General features: G+C 43.4%; 1 protein-coding gene across 6 annotated transcripts in view; it reads left to right on the top strand.

The window, feature by feature from the left end:
* Positions 1 to 1,119: 1,119 nt before the first annotated feature.
* The window catches only part of DCAF12 (DDB1 and CUL4 associated factor 12), a 43,716-nt gene continuing 21,252 nt past the window's right edge, over positions 1,120 to 23,583 (top strand). For all 6 annotated transcript variants that reach the window (XR_014296944.1, XR_014296945.1, XR_014296946.1 and 3 more), the window contains exons 1-2: positions 1,120 to 1,433; positions 2,520 to 2,774. Coding sequence is in view for 1 of the 6 variants with exons in the window: in XM_082657539.1 (XP_082513665.1) it covers positions 1,356 to 1,433; positions 2,520 to 2,774 (333 nt within the window). In the remaining 5 variants the exon portion in view is untranslated. The remainder of the gene's footprint in view (positions 1,434 to 2,519; positions 2,775 to 23,583) is intronic.

The raw sequence follows: 23,583 nt of genomic DNA, 5'->3' as shown, positions 1-23,583 counted from the left end.
AACTGGGCACTACAGCCTGAGGGCCATCAGCCCCAAGGAAGAGCTTCCTGCTTCCTCAAAGGATTTCTTTGCCTGAGGAAAGGTGGGAGCTGGCACACAAATCCGTACAGAATCTTCTGAAAATGGAGGCAAGGGTGATCCTGAAGAAGCCCCCTTGTCTGGTGACCAATGACTGTCCTAACTGGACTGACAAGTTAAAGGCTCCTCTCTTTGTGGTTCAGAATTTCACCCAATCTGCCCTATGGAGACGTAACCTGGGCCCCAAGGAAGAGGCAGGCAGTAGCAGTCCCCTGTTCTAGTCCTCACCTTAGGACTGCATGGAAGACGTAAGAAACATAAATTACGGAGGGAGGCCTATTTCATAGAGCACAAAAGACTGTGTGGCCGGCAGGTCACGGGACTCTAAAGGGAGGCGAGGTACCACGCTGCAGCTAAGGAAGAGGTAACTGAGAGGCTGCTGCGATTAGGGCAACACAGAGGGTCAGGCGGGGCGGGGAGGAGGCCAGCAGAGGGAGAAGACTGAGTGGAAAATGAAGCCTGAGAGCTCCCCAGGAGTGGGGAGAGGGTGGCCTGAGGCCCTGGGTCTGGTGTTGGGGGGACCTGGGCTGACTGTGCCCAGCGTGGATTTCGAGTCGGACACCACCTTGCGGGTTGGGAAAAGGAAGTTAATGCCTCCTCTCCACAGTGTCCAGCCCTTGGCGCCAGGGCTCGGCTTCATAGGTTTGGGGAAACGTGCAGCGCTTGTTTGAGATAACCAGCGGTGACTGTGGGGTAAAGGCGTGTTGGGAGGGATTCCTTCCCCGAGCGAGGGTAATCGCCCTCACTTCCGGGTGCCTGCGGATGGGAGGGTGGGGCTCCGAGGTCGGGGGCCAGAACCCAGATTCCTTTGCCCCCAGGTCGCCCACCTCCAGCGGCAGTCAAATGGCCCTTGAAAAAGGGCTGGAGGCCGCTGAGCAACTGCCGGGAACTCTACAGCGAGCCCTAAACCCAATCCTTCTGTCCGCACTGCATCTCCGTGGCGACGCGCTACGAAGTGCGGCTGCGCGAGGATGACGGAGCGCGGGCGAAAGGGAGAGGGTGTTTTGGTTCCAGCCGCTCGCCGTCCTTTCCAGACTTGGTCGTCGGAAAGCTTCGGGTTCCTGTCTCCCCTTCCCCTTCCCCTTCCCTTTCCCGGCCCCGGTCCTCCCTCCCTCCCTGCCTCCCTGTTTTTCTACTGCCGCCCGGGGTCCGGGCCATTTTCTGGACCGGGCGCACTACGGTGCGCGGCCCCGGGGCCCAGTATATGACCTGCCGCCTTGCTCCCGCTCGCTTCCCCCGCCCCATGTGGCTGCGGGGCCGCGGCGGCGCTGCCCACTATGGCCCGGAAAGCAGTTAGCAGGAAGCGGAAAGCGCCCGCCTCGCCGGGAGCTGGGAGCGACGCTCAGGGCCCACAGGTGAGGGCTGAGAGGCCGGGCCCCGGGTGATAAGGCCGAGGCACCCAGAGGATAGGGTTCGCAAATCAGGGAACCGGAACGAGGTCCAAGGTCTTGGGGGGACGGGGGGCGGGTGAAGAGCGGAGCCGTGGTCAATAGGATCCGGGCTGGGCCAGCAGGAGTTCACTGAAAAGCAGATAGGCAGCCGGGGTGAGGAACTAAAGGGGAATGTGAAAACGAGACATATTCCGGGGAGGCCTGCAGCCGGGAACGGGGCTTGAGGAGAAAACAAACTGGGTTTCTGAGGAAGGGAAACCGAAGTCGAGGAGAATCGGGAACAAAACCTCCCGTAAAATACCGGGAGAGACCGTGAAGTCCGCCTTCCTGTGGCCCGGGGAAGGGGAAATGATTGCGTCTCTCGTATAGGAATGAGCCTCCCTTTGGATACCCAAGCTCTGAGCTGGGCCTTTTGGCACTTGGACCCCTAGATGAAACAGCAGGTTCCAGGTATCACTCCTGTCCTGCTCTCTGGGTCCCTTCAGACTCAGATTTCCCGTGCCTCCCACCCCGTTGGTGTTTGATTTTTGGAATGCTGTAACTGCTTGGAGCGCAGACCTGGTGACAGGAAGGCGGCCACTGATAGGGCATCCCTGAAAGACCTGGGACCCCAGTTGGGCTCCTTGGGTTGCACCGTCCATGCTTCGCGGGGAGTACAGGCTGAGAGGGAGAAGGGGGTCCGTTAGAGATGCAGCCGAGGTCTGTATGTTAATCTCTCGGCCCTTCACTCCCTTCTCTATCAAGGATAGCTTTAAGGTACCTGATTCCTTCACTTATAAAAGGCCTTAGTAAACCTTTCATACTCTTTTCTGCTTACATTCCTTTCCTTTTCAGCCCTTGTTTTCCATAGGTATCACTATGAGCAGCATCTTTTCAATGTTGGAAGAGTTAAACTGGACTTCTAGCTTGACTTTCCTGTTCCATTGTATTTGTATTTCTGTTGTATGTAAATCCTGCAGGTTGAGTTCTTAGTGATTTCTCTAATACAGTAGGATCCCTTATTCTGACAAAGGTAGCCAAAGCAGTGATTTCTAATTTTGCTTTCCACAGTTTGGCTGGGATCACTCACTTCACAAAAGGAAAAGACTCCCCCCAGTGAAGAGATCCTTAGTGTACTACCTGAAGAACCGAGAAGTCAGGCTACAGAATGAAACCAACTACTCTCGAGTGTTGCATGGTTATGCAGCACAGCAACTTCCCAGCCTCCTGAAGGAGAGAGAGTTTCACTTGGGGACACTTAATAAAGTGTTTGCATCTCAGTGGCTGAATCATAGGCAAGTGGTGTGTGGCACAAAATGCAACACGGTAAGTTTCTGGGTGGATGTGAACTATCTCTTAGTTCTGGATATATGGCTCCACATGTCCTAGAATCTCTCACTGCTGGTTTTCCCCTTTAGCTCTTTGGGGGAGGAGATTGCCTTATTCTCCTTTCCATTCCCTCCTATCTGTTCATGACTTCTTCCCTTTTCTATTCCTTTTCCCACTTCCACATTTCTTTTCTGGTAAATCTTCAGAGGAGTCTGTTTCTTTAGGCCTCTTGCCATATGGATATGCCACTGCTTCTTGATTTTTTTCCCCCCGTTTTTATGTTGTCTTTTAAGTCAGAGGCCTCAGAGGAAAGAATGATGATCTGGGCATCATTCAGGATACAGGATAGTGAAAACCTAGGTGTTGTCTGCTAGGCTAAAGGCATATGTAGAAGTATTTAAACTCGTACTTGGCTAAAGATAGGAATAAGACAAACACTTTCTTTTTAGGGGATAGAATCTAAAGATGTATTTCCTATAAGAAAGGGCAGGGAAGTATGTTCGGTGGTATATTTCAGGATGTATTAGGTTGGCCAAAACGTTCATTCGGGTTTTTCCATAAGATTTTATGAAAGCCCTGAACAAACGTTTTGGCCAACCCAATAAATGTTTGGTCTTTGCAAAGTAGCCTTCTGAAAAGAATTCAGTAGCAAGAAAAATTGAATATGACATGAGTAGGAGAGTATTTTTACGTAGAATGACTTAGAAGATAGTTATAAGTGAATGAAGGGGAAATTTTATCAGTAAATTTAACCAGAACAATTAAAGGCATGGATAAAATATCAATCCATGATTGAATATTGTGGATATGATTAGAACAGAAGAGCACAAATAGCATGATGTCAGAGGAATGGCAAGTGAGAAAAAACAGGGCCTACAGGTGGGAAGTGATTCTTTTTTTTTTTTTTTAAATAAATTTATTTATTTATTTATTTTTGGCTGCTTTGGGTCTTTGTTGCTGTGCGCAGGCTTTCTCTAGTTGCGGCGAGCAGGGGCTACTCTTTCATTGTGGTGCACAGGCTTCTCATTGCAGTGGCTTCTCTTGTTGCGGAGCACGGGCTGTAGGCACGCGGGCTTCAGTAGTTGTGGCACATGGGCTCAGTAGTTGTGGCTCACGGGATTAGTTGCTCTGCGCCATGTGGGATCTTCCCGGACCAGGGCTTGAACCCGTGTCCCCTGCATTGGCAGGCTGATTCTTAACCACTGCACCGCCAGGGAAGCCCTGCAAAGTGATTCTGATTAACATGTGAGAAAAGATCAGATGTAGGTCCAGCTGCTCTGTTTTCACCTCACCCTGGGTGAATAGACAAGAAATGTCATAATGGCTGGGTGAATTTACCCTGGACAGAAACACATCTTGGATTAATTGAAAGAGAAGATGGCTCTAGATCAAGAAAGTCTTAAGTACTAGGAGAAGTATTTATTTATAAAGGACATAGGCAAAGGTTTAAACATGAGTTTTAAGGAACGATATAATACCATGGTGGTTGAGGCCAAGCTTTCATTTCCTCTTTTGTTGAAGGTTGCTTGTTATAAAGAAGGCTTTCAAAAGTAAATAGTGGTGGCAAGCTCCTACAAAACTTCCTTTTCCTAGTCTCTCAGGTTTAAGAGAACTGTCTTGGTTTAAGAGAACTGTCATCTTTGTCACTTGGATTAGAAAGAGTCTTCCATTTAGAGGAATTCATTTCACACCCCATAACCATACAAACCATCATAGTGTTTTGCCCCAGCAAATGTTGCTGAATTTTAAACTGAATTGATCATCATAATCTCCTGCTTCTTGAATTTATTTACCCTCTTTTGAAGGTGAGAATAATGTTGAGTAGTAATTTAACCTACTCTTGATACGTGCCTTTCTGTCTTCCTGTTTCCTCATGACTTAAAGTATTTAAGTAGAGTCTTGCTTTCTTTTCTTTTTATAATTAGTGTTTTTCTTTGCTTAGCTTTCAGAACCAAAATTGGGAATCAGGAACAGTGTTCTTCTCTGAACTTTGTAATATTTGGCAAATGATTCTCTTATCTGTGCCTTTGTTTTCCCATCTGTAAAATGCAAGTGCTGAGAAGGTAGCTGTATACATCTTGGGAAATATTTCAAGTTAGCAGTATCTTACTTGTTCAGAAATAGTAGTAGTGATAATGAATCCAAAGCCTTTTCCAATGCTCTTGGCACTCCCTGGGACTTCCCTCAGTTTAAAAGGAAAATTACTTAAATAGTTAGCACTATCTTTGGATAGTATCTGAAGAGTTTGGGGAGGGAGGAGTTCATGTTGGATTCTCAAGAGTAAATTAAGTTTTGATGTATTGAAATTTTACCATCAGTGAAATGATTTAAATGTATTCAGTAGGAAAGGTATACCACAACTGTTTATATTCTAAAATAATCTTTTTAATATGTATCTGTGGGTTAGAAGTGCTTTTTCTCTTGGCTGCTGTTGGTATTCATGAGCGTTTAACTAAGCGTTTAACTGTTAGCGTTAACTAACAGATGCTAAAAAGTTAGGCCATTTCCGAGTTAACTGACTTGGGGCTATAGTATAGAAACATTTGCTGAGGCAGTGGGTCATCTGTGAAAAAAGCAGTAGAGGTTTTGTAAATTATTCTGTAGCTTGATTGGTGGGGTGGGAATTTCCCTGTGCTATGGGCTAACACTCAAACTAGGGGCAGTCCATTCAACCTCTCTGAATTCCCTGGGCCTAATAAGCACAGGAATAAGATTGCTAGCCTATGTTTTTTGCTTTTTTTTTTGCCACACCACACAGTTTGCAGGATGTTAGTTCCCTGACCGGGGATCGAACCCATGCCCCCTGCATTGGAAGCTCGGAGTCCTAACCACTGAACTGCCAGGGAATTCCCCAGCCTATGTTTTAATCATTAACAACATTACAACACTCATATTTTTACTAAATTATTTAAAGAAGGAGAGGTAGTATAACCTTAATTGAAATGTGGGTTTGGGAACCAGGATGGGTAGGTATATTTTCCCGGTTTAGTGTTACAAACTCAGGTTATGTACAGAGCCATACAGAAAAGCTAAATAAGAGAAGCTTGCCAGAAAAACGTTTGAAACAAAAAAACATTTAAAGAGAAAATGTTTAGTTTTGTGCTTTCAATCAGTTGAAGTTTGAGAGGGGGTAAAGATTGAAGTTAGTGGTTTAGGATTCACATATGTATAAGGGATTATTAAAATTGTTCTATTACCATGGAGAGAGGGTAGAGAAGTCACTCTTGGGTTCCATAAACCTTCCCTAAAATTGCAAAAATATCATTAGATGTATATTTTCTGAGCATGATGTGGGAGGGTGGTGTAGGGGAGCAGTCCATAGATTTCATTACATTTTCGGAGGGAACATTGTGAGCCAAAAATGGGTAAGAACCATTGATATTGACAGGGGGGTTAAGAACAGAACCTTGGAGAACACCTACATTTATGGTGCAGGAAGATCTGCTACAGGGGGAGCAGGGAGGTCAGAGGAAAACCAGGAGAGTACCAAAAACAATTCAAGAAAGTGGATATTTTGAGAGGGGTTGGTTTGGGAAGGATGGTGATAGGCAGAGTGATAACGTGTGCAGAGTTTGAGGTTTTTAATTTTAGACAACTCTTATTTCCCATATTTTGACTTTCAAGGACTCACTCACCTATAATAGATAAAATTGCTCCTTGCAGCTAGGGTGAACCTCCACCGCAGGGAACCATGAAGCCACTCAGTAAGAGAGTGTTAGAAAGGATTTGCAAGGGTGATTTGGGGAAAGGCTTAAGTGGATAGGATTTTCACAGGAAAATCTCCTGTGGAATTATTTTCAGCAAGACCCCAAAGCCTAAGTGATAGTACCAGGCTAACTCCTGTTGCCAGAGCTGCTTTTATCTTTCTCACCAATTCCCAAAGTAATGGTCAGAGGTATACTGCTGACTTCACAGGTAGGCTTGGTGGATCACAATGAAGCAGACAAGATGAGGCTTGGGCTGCAATTTGCTGCCAGATGAGAGGAAGAAGCACTTGGAGAAGCCTAATTTGGGGGGTGGGGTGGAATAGTAGTTACCAGGGTTGAGAAAATAGCTATAATATTATAAACTTGAGTTTACATATTCAAACTCCCGAAATCATAAAAGCAGAATATGAAACTCAATTTGAGACACATGGAAACAAACAAAGGAAAAATGTGGGAGTTTTTTTCTGACTGGATTTTTTATTCATTCCTCCTCGTATTACTATTTTATTTTTCCAATGGGGTTACAGCCCTTTAGAAAATGCTTTAAAATGCTTGCAGAATTCCTTGGGTTTGGCCAAGTGTACATCTCGGGTTAACAGCATTCTTCTTTTTTTTTTTGAATTTTATTTTATTTTATTTTTTTTCTGTCTTAGCAGTACACGGGCCTCTCACTGTTGCGGCCCCTCCCGCTGCGGAGCACAGGCTCCGGATGCGCAGGCCCAGCGGCCATGGCTCACGGGCCCAGCCGCTCCGCGGCATGTGGGATCCTCCCGGACCGGGGCACGAACCCATGTCCCCTGCATCGGCAGGCAGACTCTCAACCACTGCGCCACCAGGGAAGCCCTTGAATTTTATTTTATTTTTTATACAGCAGGTTCTTATTAGTTCTTTACTTAATACATATTGGTGTATACATGTCAATCCCAATCTCCCAACTCATCTCAGCACATCCCCCCCACCCCACCCCACCCCACTTTCCCCCCTTGGTGTCCATATGATTGTTCTCTACATCTGTGTCTCTATTTCTGCCTTGCAAACCAGTTCACCTGTACCATTTTTCTAGGTTCCACATATATGCGTTAATATACCATATTTGTTTTTCTCTTTCTGACTTACTTTACTCTGTATGACAGTCTCTAGGTCCATCCACGTCTCTACAAATGACCCAATTTCGTTCCTTTTTATGGCTGAGTAATATTCCATTGTATATATATACCACATCTTTATCCATTCGTCCATCAATGGGCATTTAGGTTGCTTCCATGAGCTGGCTCTCGTAAATAGTGCTGCAATGAATTATTGCATGTGTGTGTGTGCATGCAATAGTGGGTGCATGTGTCTTTTTGAATTATTATGGTTTTCTCTGGGTATATGGCCAGTGGTGGGATTGCTGGGTCATATGGTAATTCTATTTTTAGTTCTTTAAGGAACCTCCATACAGTTCTCCATAGTGGCTGTATCAATTTACATTCCCACCAACAGTGCAAGAGGGTTCCCTTTTCTCCACACCCTCTCCAGCTTTTGTTGTTTGTAGATTTTCTGATGATGCCCATTCTAACAGGTGTGAGGTGATACCTCATTGTAGTTTTGATTTGCATTTCTCTAATAATTAGTGATGTCGAGCAGCTTTTCATGTATTTGTTGGCCAGCTGTATGTCTTCTTTGGAGAAATGTCTATTTAGGTCTTATGCCCTTTTTTTAATATAAATTTATTTTATTTATTTATTTTTATTTTTGGCTGTGTTGGGTCTCCGTTGCTGTGCTCCGACTTTCTCTAGTTGCGGCGAGCAGGGGCTACTCTTCATTGTGGTGTGCGGGCTTCTCGTTGTGGTGGCTTCTCTTGTGGAGCACAGGCTCAAGGCACTCGGGCTTCAGTAGTTGTGGCTTGAGGGCTCTATAGAGTGCAGGCTCAGTAGTTGTGGTGCATGGGCTTAGTTGCTCCATGGCATGTGGGATCTTCCCGGACCAGGTCTGAAACCCATGTCCCCTGTATTGGCAGGCAGATTCTTAACTCCTGTGCCACCAGGGAAGCCCTCTGCCCATTTTTTGACAGGGTTGTTTGTTTTTTTAATATTGAGCTGCATAAGCTGTTTATATATTTTAGAGATTAATCCTTTGTCAACAGCATTCTTATCTGTATGATCCTTCTATATTTTGTAGTTAGGATATTAACCTGCTAATTAGGTTTTAGTTTTTTAAATGGCATATGGTTATTCTTTGTCTAGTAAGAAATGTTCACAGTTATCCCAGAATTAGTTTTTATCTTATTTTGAGAATATTTGACTCTTTTGAGAGGAAGATTTTAGATGTGGAAGTGATAGAATTGCTATCTTGGCAAGTTCATTCTGCTGGGCACATGTGCAGAAGTGTTTGTAGATTGAAAATCATTGTGTAAATGCTTCAAAAAGTCTAAAGTACTATGTCAGGTTAATTGATGTTATAAGGCTTTAGGAAGAGGAGCAGTAGGAATAAGTTTATGCCTCTTATATGTGATGGTGCTAGAGTTGGCTGCCCTTTTCTGACTTGTCTTCATCTTGAGAAGGTCTTGCTTGGATTAACGCAGGTATGGGCTCCAGGAATCCTGTTTCATGTAGTGTGTTGCAGACTTTAGTCACCCTCTGTATGTGAGGGAATTAATGGTCAAGAATGTTAGGGTGTGACCCATGTACTTATGATCAGTTAATCTATAGCAAGAGAGACAAGAATATACAATGGACAAAAGACAGTCTCTTCAATGAAAATTGGTGCTGGGAAAACTGGACAGCTACTTGTAAAAGAGTGACATTAGAACATTTTCTCATACCATATACAAAAATAAACTCAAAATGGATTAAAGTCCTAAGTTTAAGACTGGAAACCGTAAAACACCTAGAAGAAAATATAGGCAGAAAACTCTGACATAAATCATAGCAGTATTTTTTGGGTATATCTCCTAAGGGAAAAGAAAAAAAGCATAATAAGCAAATGGGACCCAATTAAAAGCTTTTGCACAGCAAAGGAAAGCATCCACAAAATGAGAAGACAACATACTGAATGAGAAAATATTTGCAAGTGATATAAACAATAAGGGGTTAATACCCCCAATATGTAAACAGTTTATACAACTCAATATCAGAAGAACAAACAACCTGATTAAAAATTGGGCAGGGGCTTCCCTGGTGGTGCAGTGGTTGAGAGTCTGCCTGCCGATGCAGGGGACACGGGTTCGTGCCGCGGTCCGGGAAGATCCCACATGCCGTGGAGCAGCTGAGCCCGTGAGCCATGGCCGCTGAGCCTGCGCGTCCGGAGCCTGTGCTCCGCAACGGGAGAAGCCACGACAGTGAGAGGCCCGCGTACCGCAAAAAAAAAAAAAAAAAAAAGGGCCGGGGACTTCTCTGGTGGCGCAGTGGTTAAGAATCCGCCAGCCAATGCAGGGGACACGGGTTCAAGCCCTGGTCGGGGAAGATCCCACATGCCGCAGAGTAGCTAAGCCCATGCACCACAACTACTGAGCCTGCACTCCAGAGCCCGCAAGCCACAACTAGTGAAGCCTGCACACCTGGAGCTCGTGCTCCACAACAAGAGAAGCCACCACAATGAGAAGCCCACGCACTGCAATGAAGAGTAGCCCCCGGTCGCCACAACTAGAGAAAGCCTGCGCACAGCAATGAAGATCCAGCGCAGCCAAAAACAAAATAAATAAAATAAATAAATAAATTTATTTATTAAAAAAAAATTGGGCAGAAGGCCTGAATAGACATTTTTTCAAAGAAGACATACACATGACCAACAGGCATGTGAAAAAATGCTCAATATCCCTAGTCATCAGAGAAGTGCAAATCAAAACCACAGTGAGGTATCACTTCACACTTGTGAGAATGGCTTTTATCAAAAAGACCACAAACAACAAATGTTGGTGAGGATGTGGAGAAAAGAGACCCCTTGTATGCTGTTGGTGGGAATGTAAATTGGTGCAGCCACTATGGAAAACAGCATGGAGGTTCCTCAAAAAACTAAAAGTAAAACTACTATATGATCCAGCAGTTCCACTCCTGGGTATATAGCCAAAGAAAAAGAAAGCAAAAACTCTTAATTCAAAAAGGTAACGTGCACCCTAATGTTCATAGCAGCATTATTTACAATTGCCAAGATATGGACGCAACCTAAATGTCTTAACAACAGATGAACAGATAAGATGTGAGATATACACACACACACAGACACACACACATACATATATATATATACATACACTTGCACACAACAATGGAATACTCCTCAACTATAAAAAATGAAATTTTGCCATTTGCGACAACATGGGTGGACCTGGAGGGTATTATGCTTAGTGTAATAAGTTAGAGAAAGACAAATACTGTATGTTATCACTTATATGTGGAATCTAAAAAATAAAATGAATGTATATACAAAACAGAAACTGACTCACAGATATAAAGAATAAACTAGTGGTTTCCAGTGGGGAGAGGGAAGGGGGGAGGGGTAAGATAGAGGTTGGGGATTAAGAGATACCAACTACTATGTATAAAATAAATAAGCGGGGCTTCCCTGGTGGCGCAGTGGTTGAGAGTCTGCCTGCCGATGCAGGGAACACGGGTTCGTGCCCCGGTCCGGGAGGATCCCACATGCCGCGGAGCGGCTGGGCCTGCGCGTCCGGAGCCTGTGCTCCGCAACGGGAGAGGCCACAGCAGTGAGAGGCCCGCGTACTGCAAAAAATAAATAAATAAATAAATAAATAAGCTACAAGGATATATTGTACGACACAGGGAATATAGCCAATATTTTATAACAACTTTAAATGGAGTATAAGCCATAAAAATTTTGAATCATTATGTTGTACACCTGAAATGAATATAATATTGTAAATTAGCTATATACTTCAATAAAAATTTAAAAATTAATAAAAAGGGTTAGGGCCGTGCTTCCCAGGTGGCGCAGTGGTTGAGAGTCCGCCTGCCGATGCAGGGGACACAGGTTCGTGCCCCGATCCGGGAAGATCCCACATGCCGCGGAGCCATGGCCGCTGAGCCTGCGCGTCCGGAGCCTGTGCTCTGCAACGGGAGAGGCCACGGCAGTGAAAGGCCCGCGTACCGCAAAAAAAAAAAAAAGGGTTAGGGCCTGAACAGCAGTCCTATGGAAGGATTCAAGAATTTTAGGGCAGCTTTTCTCAACAAGAATATTGATGGTGTTTTGGTGGTTTCTTCCTTCTCTGGGACTTTACCTCGTATTGCTGGAGATTTCACATTCTTGGCTTCTGCTCCATAGATGCCAGCAGTCCCCCTCTACCCTGCACCCTCAGTTATTGTGACAATCAGGCACATGCATGTGTACACGCAGGCACACATGCATGCATTTTCAAACATTGTGCCCTCAGTTGACAACCACCTCAGAGCTTGAGGCGGGCAGTTTTTCTCTTAAGTGATCTGAGCCCTTTATTTCAGGTATAGTCTGTTGGAAGCTTGGGACGTTGGAGAATGAACATAGGAGTAACATAGTGACTCTTGCACTCCAGGCTTTTTTTTCTAGCTGGATCCTTGATAGACATTACAGTCAGAGAAAAAGGTCTTCTCAAGCTCACACATGGACGTTTTTTCTGTTGGAATGGGAGCAGTGCCCGGGTCGGGTTCAAGATGAATGAGAGTTTTTCCTGGTGGTATCTAGGAGTATTGCTTTTTAGCTTGACCTTAAGCAGGATTCTTCATATATTTCCTGGTGTAGAGATAAAAGGGAGAAACTGACCCAGAATTGGCAACCGGGTTCAATCCAGGATTATGGTTGGACTGCAACATTTGGCTTCTTCTTCTTCTTTTTTTTTTTTATTAATTTATTTCTGGCTGCGTTGGGTCTTCATTGCTGCGCGCAGGCTTTCTCTAGTTGTAGCAAGTGGGAGCTACCATTGCGGTGCATGGGCTTCTCATTGGGGTGGCTTCTCTTGTTTCAGAGCACGGGCTCTAGGCACACGGGCTCAGTAGCTGTGGCTCGCGGGCTCTAGAGCGCAGGCTCAGTAGTTGTGGCACACGGGCTTAGTTGCTCCGCAGCATGTGGGATCTTCTTGGACCAGGGCTCGAACCCATGTCCCCTGCATTGGCAGGGGGATTCTTAACCGCTGCGCCACCAGGGAAGTCCCAACATTCAGCTACTTAAACTGCTGATTCCACTTGAATGCCCTTATATGCCTTTGGATCCTTGGAGGCCATCAGTCCCTCTCACTTGTAGGTGGGGATGTTTTCATCAGGACAGTTTTTGAATGTGAGAAGAAATGCAGTAATATTTCTGCATTTCATTGGCTAGAATGTAGTGGGACAACTTTGTGTTTTGTGTCTGCTTTTACTAAATTTATAACCATTTATTGAGTTTTTCCCATGTGTAGCAAGACACTGCTTCATGTGGGGTTGCAGTGATATAGAAACAAATCTCAGACAGAGCTGGAAGGGACTGTAACCACTGGCCTCCACTTTGTTTTAGAGTTGAAGAAACAGACCCAAAGGGAGAAAAGTTATTTGCCTGAGATTCTATAATGAGTTAAGTTTGGGTCCTAATTTTCCTTATTCCTTGTCAGAATTCTTTATGTTATGCCAAGTACTCCTCAAACTTTCACTGCAATACCTGTAATGGCAGAGGACTGCCTGACCTCTGCTTAGCTTGGCTGGGATACAATACATAGCTGTGTGCAGAGTTAATAACAACATAGATGCCTCATTAGACGCGCCAACCAGGAGTGCTCCCGAGAGGAAGTCATTCCTAGCTAGGGTATTCAGAGAGGATTTGCTAGAGGAGGAAGAGTCTTCAACTGTGGGAAGGAAGCAGGGATGTCCATTCCATAGCAGAGTCAGGAATATACAAGGAATGTTGAGCAACTCTGGATAGACCCATTTGGCTGATGCTGGGAAGAAACAAGGGAGAGCGACTCAAGTCGCTGGGGATTTGGTTGACAAGACTAACTGAATCTCCTGTAGGTAACTTTTTTTTTTCTTTTCCTTCTGACTCATGTCTAGCCTTTAATAATGAATAATCCTGTTCATCACCTTTCTCATCTGGAGAATTGAGTCACATGCTTCGCTGCATGGCCCCTGGTGAATTTATGGCCTCTTCCTGCAGCCCTGTAGACTTGGAGGATGGGGAAACGTGGGTAGCTGAGAGCAGAGGTTTGCTGGGAGGTGCCTGGCAGGCTAACTACCTGCTGAAAGTTAGTAATGAGGTAGTCTGGTTACTTGATTTGGTTCCTGTTTTCCTTGGGCTCTTCCTTTAGTCTTCTTTTGCCAGTCAGCCTTCTTCTAAATTGATGTATATTTGATTTCTGATTGCTTAGGCCTTTGTTTCCTAAGCATGACTCAGGAACTGTCTGCATCACAATCACTTGAGGTATGTGTTTAAAATGCAAGTTTCCTGGTCCCCACTCCAGTACTGATTCAGGATTTTTCCTTCTGTGAAACCTAGGAATTGGAATTTTAAACAAGCTCTCAGGCAATTTTTATATGAATCACTGGCTTAGACTTTATGCTGTATAGCAATAATTTTTTTGTCACCTTATTAAATCTAGACCATTCATTTGAATTCTCCTTGTATTTTCTAAACCACACTCAGGGCATAGGTGGAACATCATGTTTAATGGATCTGAAAGAATTTTCTTGTAGGCATCTTGGTTAATATCTGTTCAGCAACCAGTAGTATGTAATCAGATCTTATTTCTGCACTTTGAGGAAGCCCTTGACAAATAATTATTTTCCTTATATGCCAGTTCTGGTCTCAACAGACAAAGCAAGAAATTTGCCCATTCTTTTTTTGTGTGTGTGTGGCTGCGTTGGGTTTTTGTTGCTGCGCGTGGGCTTTCTCTAGTAGCAGCGAGCGGGGGCTACTCTTCATTGCGGTGTGTGGGCTTCTCATTGCGGTGGCTTCTCTTGTTGTGGAGCACGGGCTCTAGGCGCGCAGGTTTCAGTAGTTGTGGCACGCAGGCTTCAGTAGTTGTGGCATGCAGGCTTCAGTAGTGTGGCTTGCGGGTTCTAGAACGCAGACTCAGTAGTTGTGGCGCATGGGCTTAGTTGCTCCACAGCATGTGGGATCTTCCTGGCCCAGGGCTCGAACCCCTGTCCCCTGCATTGGCAGGCAGATTCTTAACCACTGTGCCACCAGGGAAGACCCTGCCCATTCTTTTTTTAAGTCAGATCTTAGCTTAAGTCATTACTTTCCAATTTTTTGGTCTCTTTACTAGAAGAGTTATAGTAAACAAGTCAGAAATATCAACAAGTTTAAGTCATTTTGTATTGTGTATTTGGATTCAGAGAATCATGGGTTGAATCTGGGCTCCATTTCTTACTAGCTTTGTACCCTTGGACAAGCCAGGTAATTTCTCCTTAGCCTTTCTTTCACCTTTAAAATAAATGGAGTGGGGACTTCCCTGGTGGTCCAGTGGTTAAGACTCCACGCTCCCAGTGCAGGGGGCCCGGGTTTGATCCCTCGTCAGGGAGCTAGATCCCACATGCATGCCGCAACTAAGAGTCCGCGTGCCACAACGAAGATCCTACATGCAGCAACGAAGATACCACGTGCCTCAACTAAGACCCAGTGCAGCCAAATAAGTAAATAAATACATATTTAAAAAATAATAATAATAATGGAGTGAGTAGTATCTGCCTAGCTCAGTCATGAAGAAAATTAAATAAGATGTTGGTTAGCTCGGTGCCTAGAACATGTACTTAGTAAATTGTTGATGTAATTAATGGCAGTGGAGGAGGAAGTGGTAACAGTAGTTTGATGGTTCTAGCCTCTAGGTGTATTTCTGGCCAAATTCAGGTACATAAGATAAGATAAGAAGTGACCATTTTTCTACCCTGTAAATTGGTTATTTTCTGTATGTCAGTCACATCCCAAGGAGCTTAAACATTTAAAAATAATTCATTTAGATATAATTTATATAAGAAAAAATACAATTAGGAAATTATAGTTAATTTCATCATTAAAGGGATATAGATAAAAGCAAAATATTTTTCTGTATACAAATTAAAGTGTAAACCAGTTCTGATAAGGATGTGGTGGAACAGGTCATATATTTATTGTCACTAAAACCCTTTTTTGAAAGTAATTTGGCATTATGTTTCAAAGACCTGGGGTGTATTGTTTGTTGAATGAAGAGCCTAATAAGTATTATACCCTTTGACCTAATATTTTCATACTTTGGAAATTATCCAAAGGAAGAAAGAAGTCTTTTTTAACAAAATAATTATTGGAAGCTATTTTATCAAAATGTTAACAATAGAATACTTAAGTAATTTATGGTAAATCAAATCTGCATGATATTATGGAGGTATTGACATAATTGTGAAGACTGTAATAACATGTAGAGCTTTTGATATGTTAAATGTAATGAGATACAGAATTCTCTCTGCTGATTATAGCTATGCACCATTATACATGCATGTGATTAAGGACTGAACAGGAACTTGACAAATGAAAAACAGACTTGAAAAGAGGGATAGGATTTTTTTTTTTTTTTTTTTTGGCTGTGTCGTGTCTTGCGGCACACAAGATCTTTCGTTGTGGTGTGCGGGCTCTTTGTTGCAGCGCGTGGGCTTCTCTCTAGTTGTGGCACAGGGGCTCCAGGGCGTGTGAGCTCTGTAGTTGTGGCACACAGGCTCAGTAGTTGCAGCGTGCGAGCTTAGTTGCCCCGTGGCATGTGGGATCTTAGTTCCCTGACCAGGGATGGTACCGGAGTCTCCTGCATTGGAAGGTGGATTCTTAATCACTGGACCACCAGCGAAGTCCCAAGAGATAGGATTCTGAGCAATCTTTCTTGCATTTTTTATTTCCAGTATTGTAGGTAAAGTATTGTCAATAAACTCTATAATTAAAAGAAAAAGTTACTTAAGCTAGATGTTTTTTCTTAGCCTAAAGCAATGGTGAAAGTGGCCTTGCCAGGTTGCCATTCAATGCTTGTCTTGTTTGCTGACGAAGATTGAGCAGTCATGGAGTATACCTCCTCTCTAGGGAAAGGGTGTAAAGAAAGAGCTTGGAAATACAGTGGTAGGATATACGGCAAAAGGAGTTCCCCTCTCAAGTCACAGAAGATTTTTGGAGCTCCAGATAACACCTGGAGAGAGTTCTTGCTTTTCAGTGGGCAGATACATAATCATATTATCATTAAGTCTTTGTGCTGTAAGGCTCAGGAAGTAAGAATGAGAGAATAGGGATTATGTTATTGTTTTAAACTGTTATTATTAAAAGTTTATAATCTCTTAATATACTAGATAATTAATTAGTGTGTAATGACAATCTGCTCTCCAGTAGTTTGCAGTTTAGAGATAAGGCTTCCTTTTAATTCTGAGTAGAAGGTCTTATGCCTTGAAATGCTCTGGGGAACAAAAAGCTGAGAATATCTTGTTTTCTTCTGAATAATCTATACATTAACTATTAGTATCCTTCAGTACTATAGGAGTTAATTTTCATCTTCCATAGGAAGAAATGAGGATCTGTGTAAAATCAGGCTAGTTGACCAATTCTTTTGTTTACCCTTCTATTCTCTGATTGGATGGTATATCACTTGGAAGTAGGACATGGGCTTTGTATTTAGATAAAGGCAACACTCAGTTGAGTTCTGATTTTACAACCTAAGAGAAATTTTTTACCAAATGTTTGTCACGGTGCTTGAGGTAGCTCTCTGTGGTGTACTGTCAGAGGCTCTTCGCTAGATGACTTTGGCGGATACCAGGCAAAATCTTAGGTGTCTTGCCAAAGCTGACTCTCAGGACTTATTCCATTTTCAACAGAGCCCTCCAAGATCAGGGGTTAAGAATCAGTTTACTGGACATGTTAAACACTTGTAAAGAATTATGTTACTGGGAATTCCCTGGTGATCCAGTGGTTAGGACTCCATGCTTTCATTGCCGAGGGCCTGGGTTCAGTCGCTGGTTGGGGAACTAAGATCCTGCAAGCTACGCGCCCCCCCACCAAAAAAAAAAAAGAATTATTATGTTACTTAAATTCAGGATAATTGTAAATCCTAATTTGGTCCTCCTCCCACAAAATCATGATTCTAGTGGGAAAGTATCAGAACTCAGGACCTAATACCAAGTACCATTGCTGATTTCAGCAAGCCAGCCCTATAGCCGTCTTTTGGAGGAGCAGCTTAGATTCACAATTCAAAGAGTAAGAGATCTTAGCATAGCACAGGCTCCTGGATTTAGATACAAGAATGTTCACTGCAGTGTGTTTTGCATTACTGAAAATTTGGATACAGCATAAATGTTCGATAACAGGGAATGTGTTCGATAAATTCTAGCATACCCATGCAGCGAATCACCTTAAAGCCATTAAAAATTATTTAAAGGTATATAGATTAATTTGAAAAGGTGTTAAAAGATATAAAATAATATATATGAGGTCACATTTTTATAAATGGAGAAAAATATATATGCATTTGACTGGGTATATAGTGAAGGACCTGAAAAAAATACACCAAGTGGTAGTAGTGGTGGTGTTCATTTTCTGATTTCCCCTTTTCTATGTTTTACAAGTTTATGACGTGTTACTTTTGTAATTTGGACCCCAACCATGTTATTTTACTTTAAACAACCACATGGGTCTTTCCTTTAATAGACTTGCAATAGAAACAGTGACTCAACTTTCTAGGTGTGACAACTCTTCTAGCTCCTGAACAGTCTAAAATATTTATAGCTATAGAGTCTTGATATTGTTCAAGCAGCTTATTGATCTCGGCCATACCCCTGTCTCCTGCACAGCAGGATGCAGGTGAGTAGGCAGCAAGCTTTTAGAGATGGGCTGGACAGAATGCCCGATTCTCTTGGACATCATTGGAGTCCTGAGTAAGTGCAGCTCATTTCACGGCCTGTGGTCCTTTTCTTTTATCTTTTAATTATGCACGTCATATGTGTTCCCTGAGGGAAAAAAAAAATCAACATTCCTGGATGCATTTTTATTTTTTATTTATTATTATTTTTTTAAAATATTTATTTGGTTGCACTGTGTTTTAGTTGTGGCAGGTGGGCTCCTTAGTTGCGGCACATGGGCTCCTTCGTTGCAGCAAGCAGGCTCCTTAGTTGTGGCTCACAGGCTCCTTGTTGCAGCTCGCCGGCTCCGTGGCATGCAAACTCTTAGTTGAGGCATGCATTTGGGATCTAGTTCCCTGACCAGGGGTCAAACCTAGGCCCCATGCATTGGGGATCTTCACCACTGAGCCACCAGGGAAGTCCCTGGACTCATGTTTTTAAAAGGGAGGGTATTCATTTAATAACATAGCATGACCGACTTTCCATGTTAATAAATATCCTCTACTCCATCATTCTTAAAGGCTGTATGATAATCCATTGTGTGGATATTCCCAATCCCCTGTGGTGTTTCACTGGTTTAAAATTCACTTTAATTTGGGACTTCTCTGGCAGTCCAGTAGTTAAGACTCTGTGCTTCCGTTATAGGGGGCACTGGTTCAGTCCCTGGTCAGGGAACTAAGATCCCGCGTGCTGCACAGCAGGGCCAAATAAATAAATTAATTAATTAAATTCACTATAATTAAAATTGTTCACCTGTCATTATTTCCTTATCATAAATTTCTAAAATTGAAATTGCAGAGTTTACACATTTTTCATTTTAGATACATATTGTCTAACCATTTCCTGTTGTGTTTCTGGATCTTGGCTCTCTCCTTTGCTCCTCCCCATCTCCGTTTGGGAGAGGAAATGTATTCCTCTGCTTGATTTCAATTATCCTCCCTTTCCCATACTTAAGCTGCCCTCTTGCCTTTTATCATCTGACTTGGTATAGTCATCTTCTCTGTGCTACCTATGTGGATTTGCTTTCCTTTCTCCATTAACCTCCATCTAAAACACTCTGATACTTTGTGAATCTCCCCTCCCCCCATTTTATTAAGCCACCTTGACTTTCTATACACACAATTGCATATGTCTATATGCAGATACATGCATTTAGAGGTGTACTCACTAGTCATACAATCTTCCTGATTGTAAGGCCTTTGCTTTCTTTTTTCCCTCTGTCCTAACTTGTAAGTTGCAGGGAGCCATTAAGCCTCAAGCTTATCTTGCCGTGCTGCTGGTTTCTGGCAGGAATCCCAGTAGGTTAATGTGGAGCAGCCTCATTCTGGGAAACGTTACAGGAGCTGTTTGAAGCCTTGACCCTTTGTCAGACAGCTTGGGGAGATAGTCTCTGGCACTCCATCCACATCCCTGTTCCTTCCTTTGAAAAAGCAAAAAGGCTCTGTCCTTCACATGGTGCTTAGTCATTCCTCTGCAAGGATGAGGGTGAGGTTGGGGGTAAACTCTTGGTTTCCTGGGCCTCTACAGAGCCAGCTGTTTGCATTTCCCTTGTATGAAATCTTTTTCATCTAGTGTAGAAGCCATTATAACCTACTGAATGAAACAAACATTAGAATAGAATGTTACTATTAGCTAGTACTTGTTAAGTACCTATTCTGTGCTGAGCCCTGTGCTAGATACTTTACATTTTATTAGACCTCCTAGCAACGCTATTAGATAAATAATATTATTCAAGTTTTATAGATAAGAAACAAGATTCAGAAAGGTGAAAGTGACTTGATCAAGATCACATAGCTACTAAGTAACCAATGGAATTCAAACCTAGGTCTCTCCCAAGTCCAAAACTGGAGAGGTTGGGCTTAAGACTTTCTTGGACATGAATAGATGAAGCTTTTTCTCTTCACCTTTTCTGGGTGGCAGAAATGGAGCCCTGTTTTAAGGCATAGGGTTGTGTCTTATCAAATGCATCGTCCTTAGTGTACAGAGTAGATTTCTCTACATCAGTGCTTCTCAAACTTCAGTGTACTTGGAGATCTTGAGAAACTCCAGATGCTGATTTAATAGGTCTAGGGTGAGGGCCTGAGATTCTTTGTTTCTAACAAGCTTCCAGATACTCCTTTGAATAGCAAAGCTCTAGATCAGTGATTGTTAAACATGGGCAGTCATTAGATTCACCTGGAGATCCTTGAAAAAAATTCACTTTTACTGGCCCCAAACTCAGAAATTCTAATTGGAGGAGTTTTAGGGTAGGGCCTGGGAATTGTTTTTAAATTTATTTATTTATTTATTTATTATTTATTTGGCTGTGCTGGCTCTTAGTTGCGGCATGCGGGCTCTTAGTTGTGACATGCAGGATCTAGTTCCCTGACCAGGGATCGAACCCAGGCCCCCTGCATTGGGAGCACGGAGTCTTAACCACTGGACCACCAGGGAAGTCCTTGGGAGTTGTGTTTGTTTTGTAGTATTTTTTAAAAAAAGAAAATTCCCCAGGTTATTGTATTATATTATATTGTATTATAATCAGTTTGAGAATCACTGATCTAGAAGCCAATATATTATGGTTGCACTGTCCCACACAACACAAAAGTGTAAGTGGGCAGTACATTTTGCTTTATTAAACATTTGAGGGGCTGTGTTGGTTAGAGATCGTTTGTTTAAAAGGGTAAGAAATCCACTCACATTTATTGGAAGGGCTAGCTTGCAAACCTGAAGAGCAGGAAGTATCCCTGGATCTCAGAAAAACAACTAGGAGTTGGAAAGCCCCTAGGAACCAGGGATGTCCATGCTTCCTGTCTTCTGTTTCCTTTTCTCTGGGGACTGGCTTTGGTAGAAAATGGCCACCCAGACAGTTTGGTTTAGTGCCACCAGCCAGTTCCATATTGCTGAGAGAATTTGAATGACCCAGTCCAGTCTAGCCTCTGGACTGGTTCTCCTTGAGCCAGGAGGCCACCCCAGGACAGTGCTGTGATCTGGAAATCTGGGCTGTATCAAACTCAGCTACAGGCCCCCACTCTGAGTGCAGGGATGTGGGGGCCCCCTAACATCATTGGGCAGGTCCCTTGAAAGGTGGTTACTGTAAGCACTTACTATGTAGCTCTGCATGGTTGGGGCAGGAGAATAGAACCAAATAGGGTAAACCCCCTGCTCTTGGAATTGGAAGGACATTATTAGCTTAATGGAGAAGAGAGACAAGTAAAGATTTTTTTTTTTTTTGGCTGTGTTGGGTCTTTGTTGCGGTGCGTGAGCTTCTCATTGCGGTGGCTTTTCTTGTTGCAAAGCATGGGCTCTAGACACACAGGCTTCAGTAGTTGCAGCACTTGGGCTCAGTAGTTGTGGCTCGCAGGCTCTAGAGCACAGGCTCAGTAGTTGTAGTGCACAGGCTTAGTTGTTCCGTGGCGTGTGGGATCTTCCCAGATCAGGGCTCGAACCCGTGTCCCCTGCATTGGCAGGCGGCTTCTTAACCACTGCGCCACCAGGGAAGCCCGAGACAAGTAAAGATTTTGAAACTGTGATAATATCTAAGTATTGTGGGTAGAGGGCTGTCTTGGAAGCCTACAAGAGAGGAACTTAACCAGCCTGGACATTAAGGAATATTCATAGAGGACATGTCTGAACTGAATCATGAAAGGTAAGGACGTGATGGCCAGGTAAAGAAAAGAGTAGGAGGAAGCATTTCTGGCATTGTGAACAGCATGAGCATGAAACAAAATAATTATATTTCATTGGAGAGTCTTCATTGAAGACCCAATGCAGTCAAAAATAAAATAATTATTATTTGTGTGAATAATAATTAATAAGCAGTTCTTTCTAGAGTATAAGGTCCATGGCAGGATTTGAAGCTAGAGAGATAGGTAGGGGCCACATTGAGAAGAGTCTTGATGCCATGCTGAGGGGCTTGAATTTAGGTAAAGGGGAACCATTGGATTTTTTTTAATTGACATGGGAAGATTTCCATTTTTATGAAGATGAATGATTATAGTATGGAGAATAGGTTTTTTTGTTTGTTTGTTTGTTTGTTTTGCGGTATGCGGGCCTCTCTCTGTTGTGGCCTCTCCCGTTGCGGAGCACAGGCTCCGGACGCGCAGGCTCAGCGGCCATGGCTCACGGGCCTAGCCGCTCTGCGGCATGTGGGATCTTCCTGGACCGGGGCACGAACCCACACACGTCCCCTGCATCAGCAGGCGGACTCTCAACCACTGCGCCACCAGGGAAGCCCAGGAGGATAGTTTTGATGGTGACCTTGCCTGAAGGCACAAAGACCAGTTGCAGTTGTCTAGAGGAGAGAGGATGGAGAGGAAGGAGCCAACTGTAAGAATATTTAGGAGATAGTTTGGCAGGACCAGCTGGGATGGTGGGAATGAGGGAGGAAGAGTCTAGGATGAATCCCAGGCTTGTGTGACCAGGGAGATTTTGGTGGCATTAGATGAAATGAGCAATTTGGGGAGGAAGAGTATTTGTTTTAGACACATTGAGTTTAAAAATGCCTGTCGAAAAAAAAAAAAAATGCCTGTCAGACCCATCAGACACATCAGTGACTGTGACTGTTAGGCAGGAGGTCTGCCTTAAGTAGTTGTCAGGGCCTACAGACTCAGGAGTGGTTCCCCTCTCTCCACCTTCCCTTTTAAAATTTTTCCTCAGTCTCTACCTGGCGGTCTTGTTCTAGCTACTCTTCCTTTCCTTTTTCTATTTTAAATTTAAGGCTTACCTGCTTTCTCCTTTCATAGATCTTCCTGTACAAGCAGTAGGTTATTTTATACAACGATATAACATGATTTGGCTTCACTCTGAGAATTGCTGATAGGATTTTAAATGAACTACCTAGACTATAAGGTATATGAGGCCAGAGATCATTCCTAGTAGTTATATTTCTAGCATCTAGAACAATTATTGGCATTTAGTTGGTGCTGAATCAGTGAGTGAATAAATGAATCATTGAATCACATAAAGAGTTTAATAATAATAGACTCCAGGGACTTCCCTGGTGGCGCAGTGGTTAAGACTCTGCACTCCCAATGCAGGGGGCCCGGGTTCAATCCCTGGTAAGGGAACTAGATCCCACATGCATGCCGCAACTAAGAGTTCATGTGCCACAGCTAAGGAGCCCGCCTGCCACAACTAAGGAGCTCATGTGCCTCAACTAAGGAGCCTGCAAGCCACAACTAAGGAGCTGCCTGCCGCAACTAAGACCCAGCACACCCTAAAAAATAAATATTAAAAAAAAAAAAAAAAGACTCCACTGGGAATGCCCTTTGTCTAAGACTGATCTTTTCCATAAAGTATTTCTCTGAATTGAATTTTGGAGAGTGAAAAGGGGTTAGTTTGGTA

Source organism: Grampus griseus (genome assembly GCF_964374135.1).
Source record: "Grampus griseus genome assembly, chromosome: 6".
Classification (NCBI taxonomy): Eukaryota; Metazoa; Chordata; class Mammalia; order Artiodactyla; family Delphinidae; genus Grampus; species Grampus griseus.
This window is presented reverse-complemented; position numbering and strand designations above follow the sequence as displayed.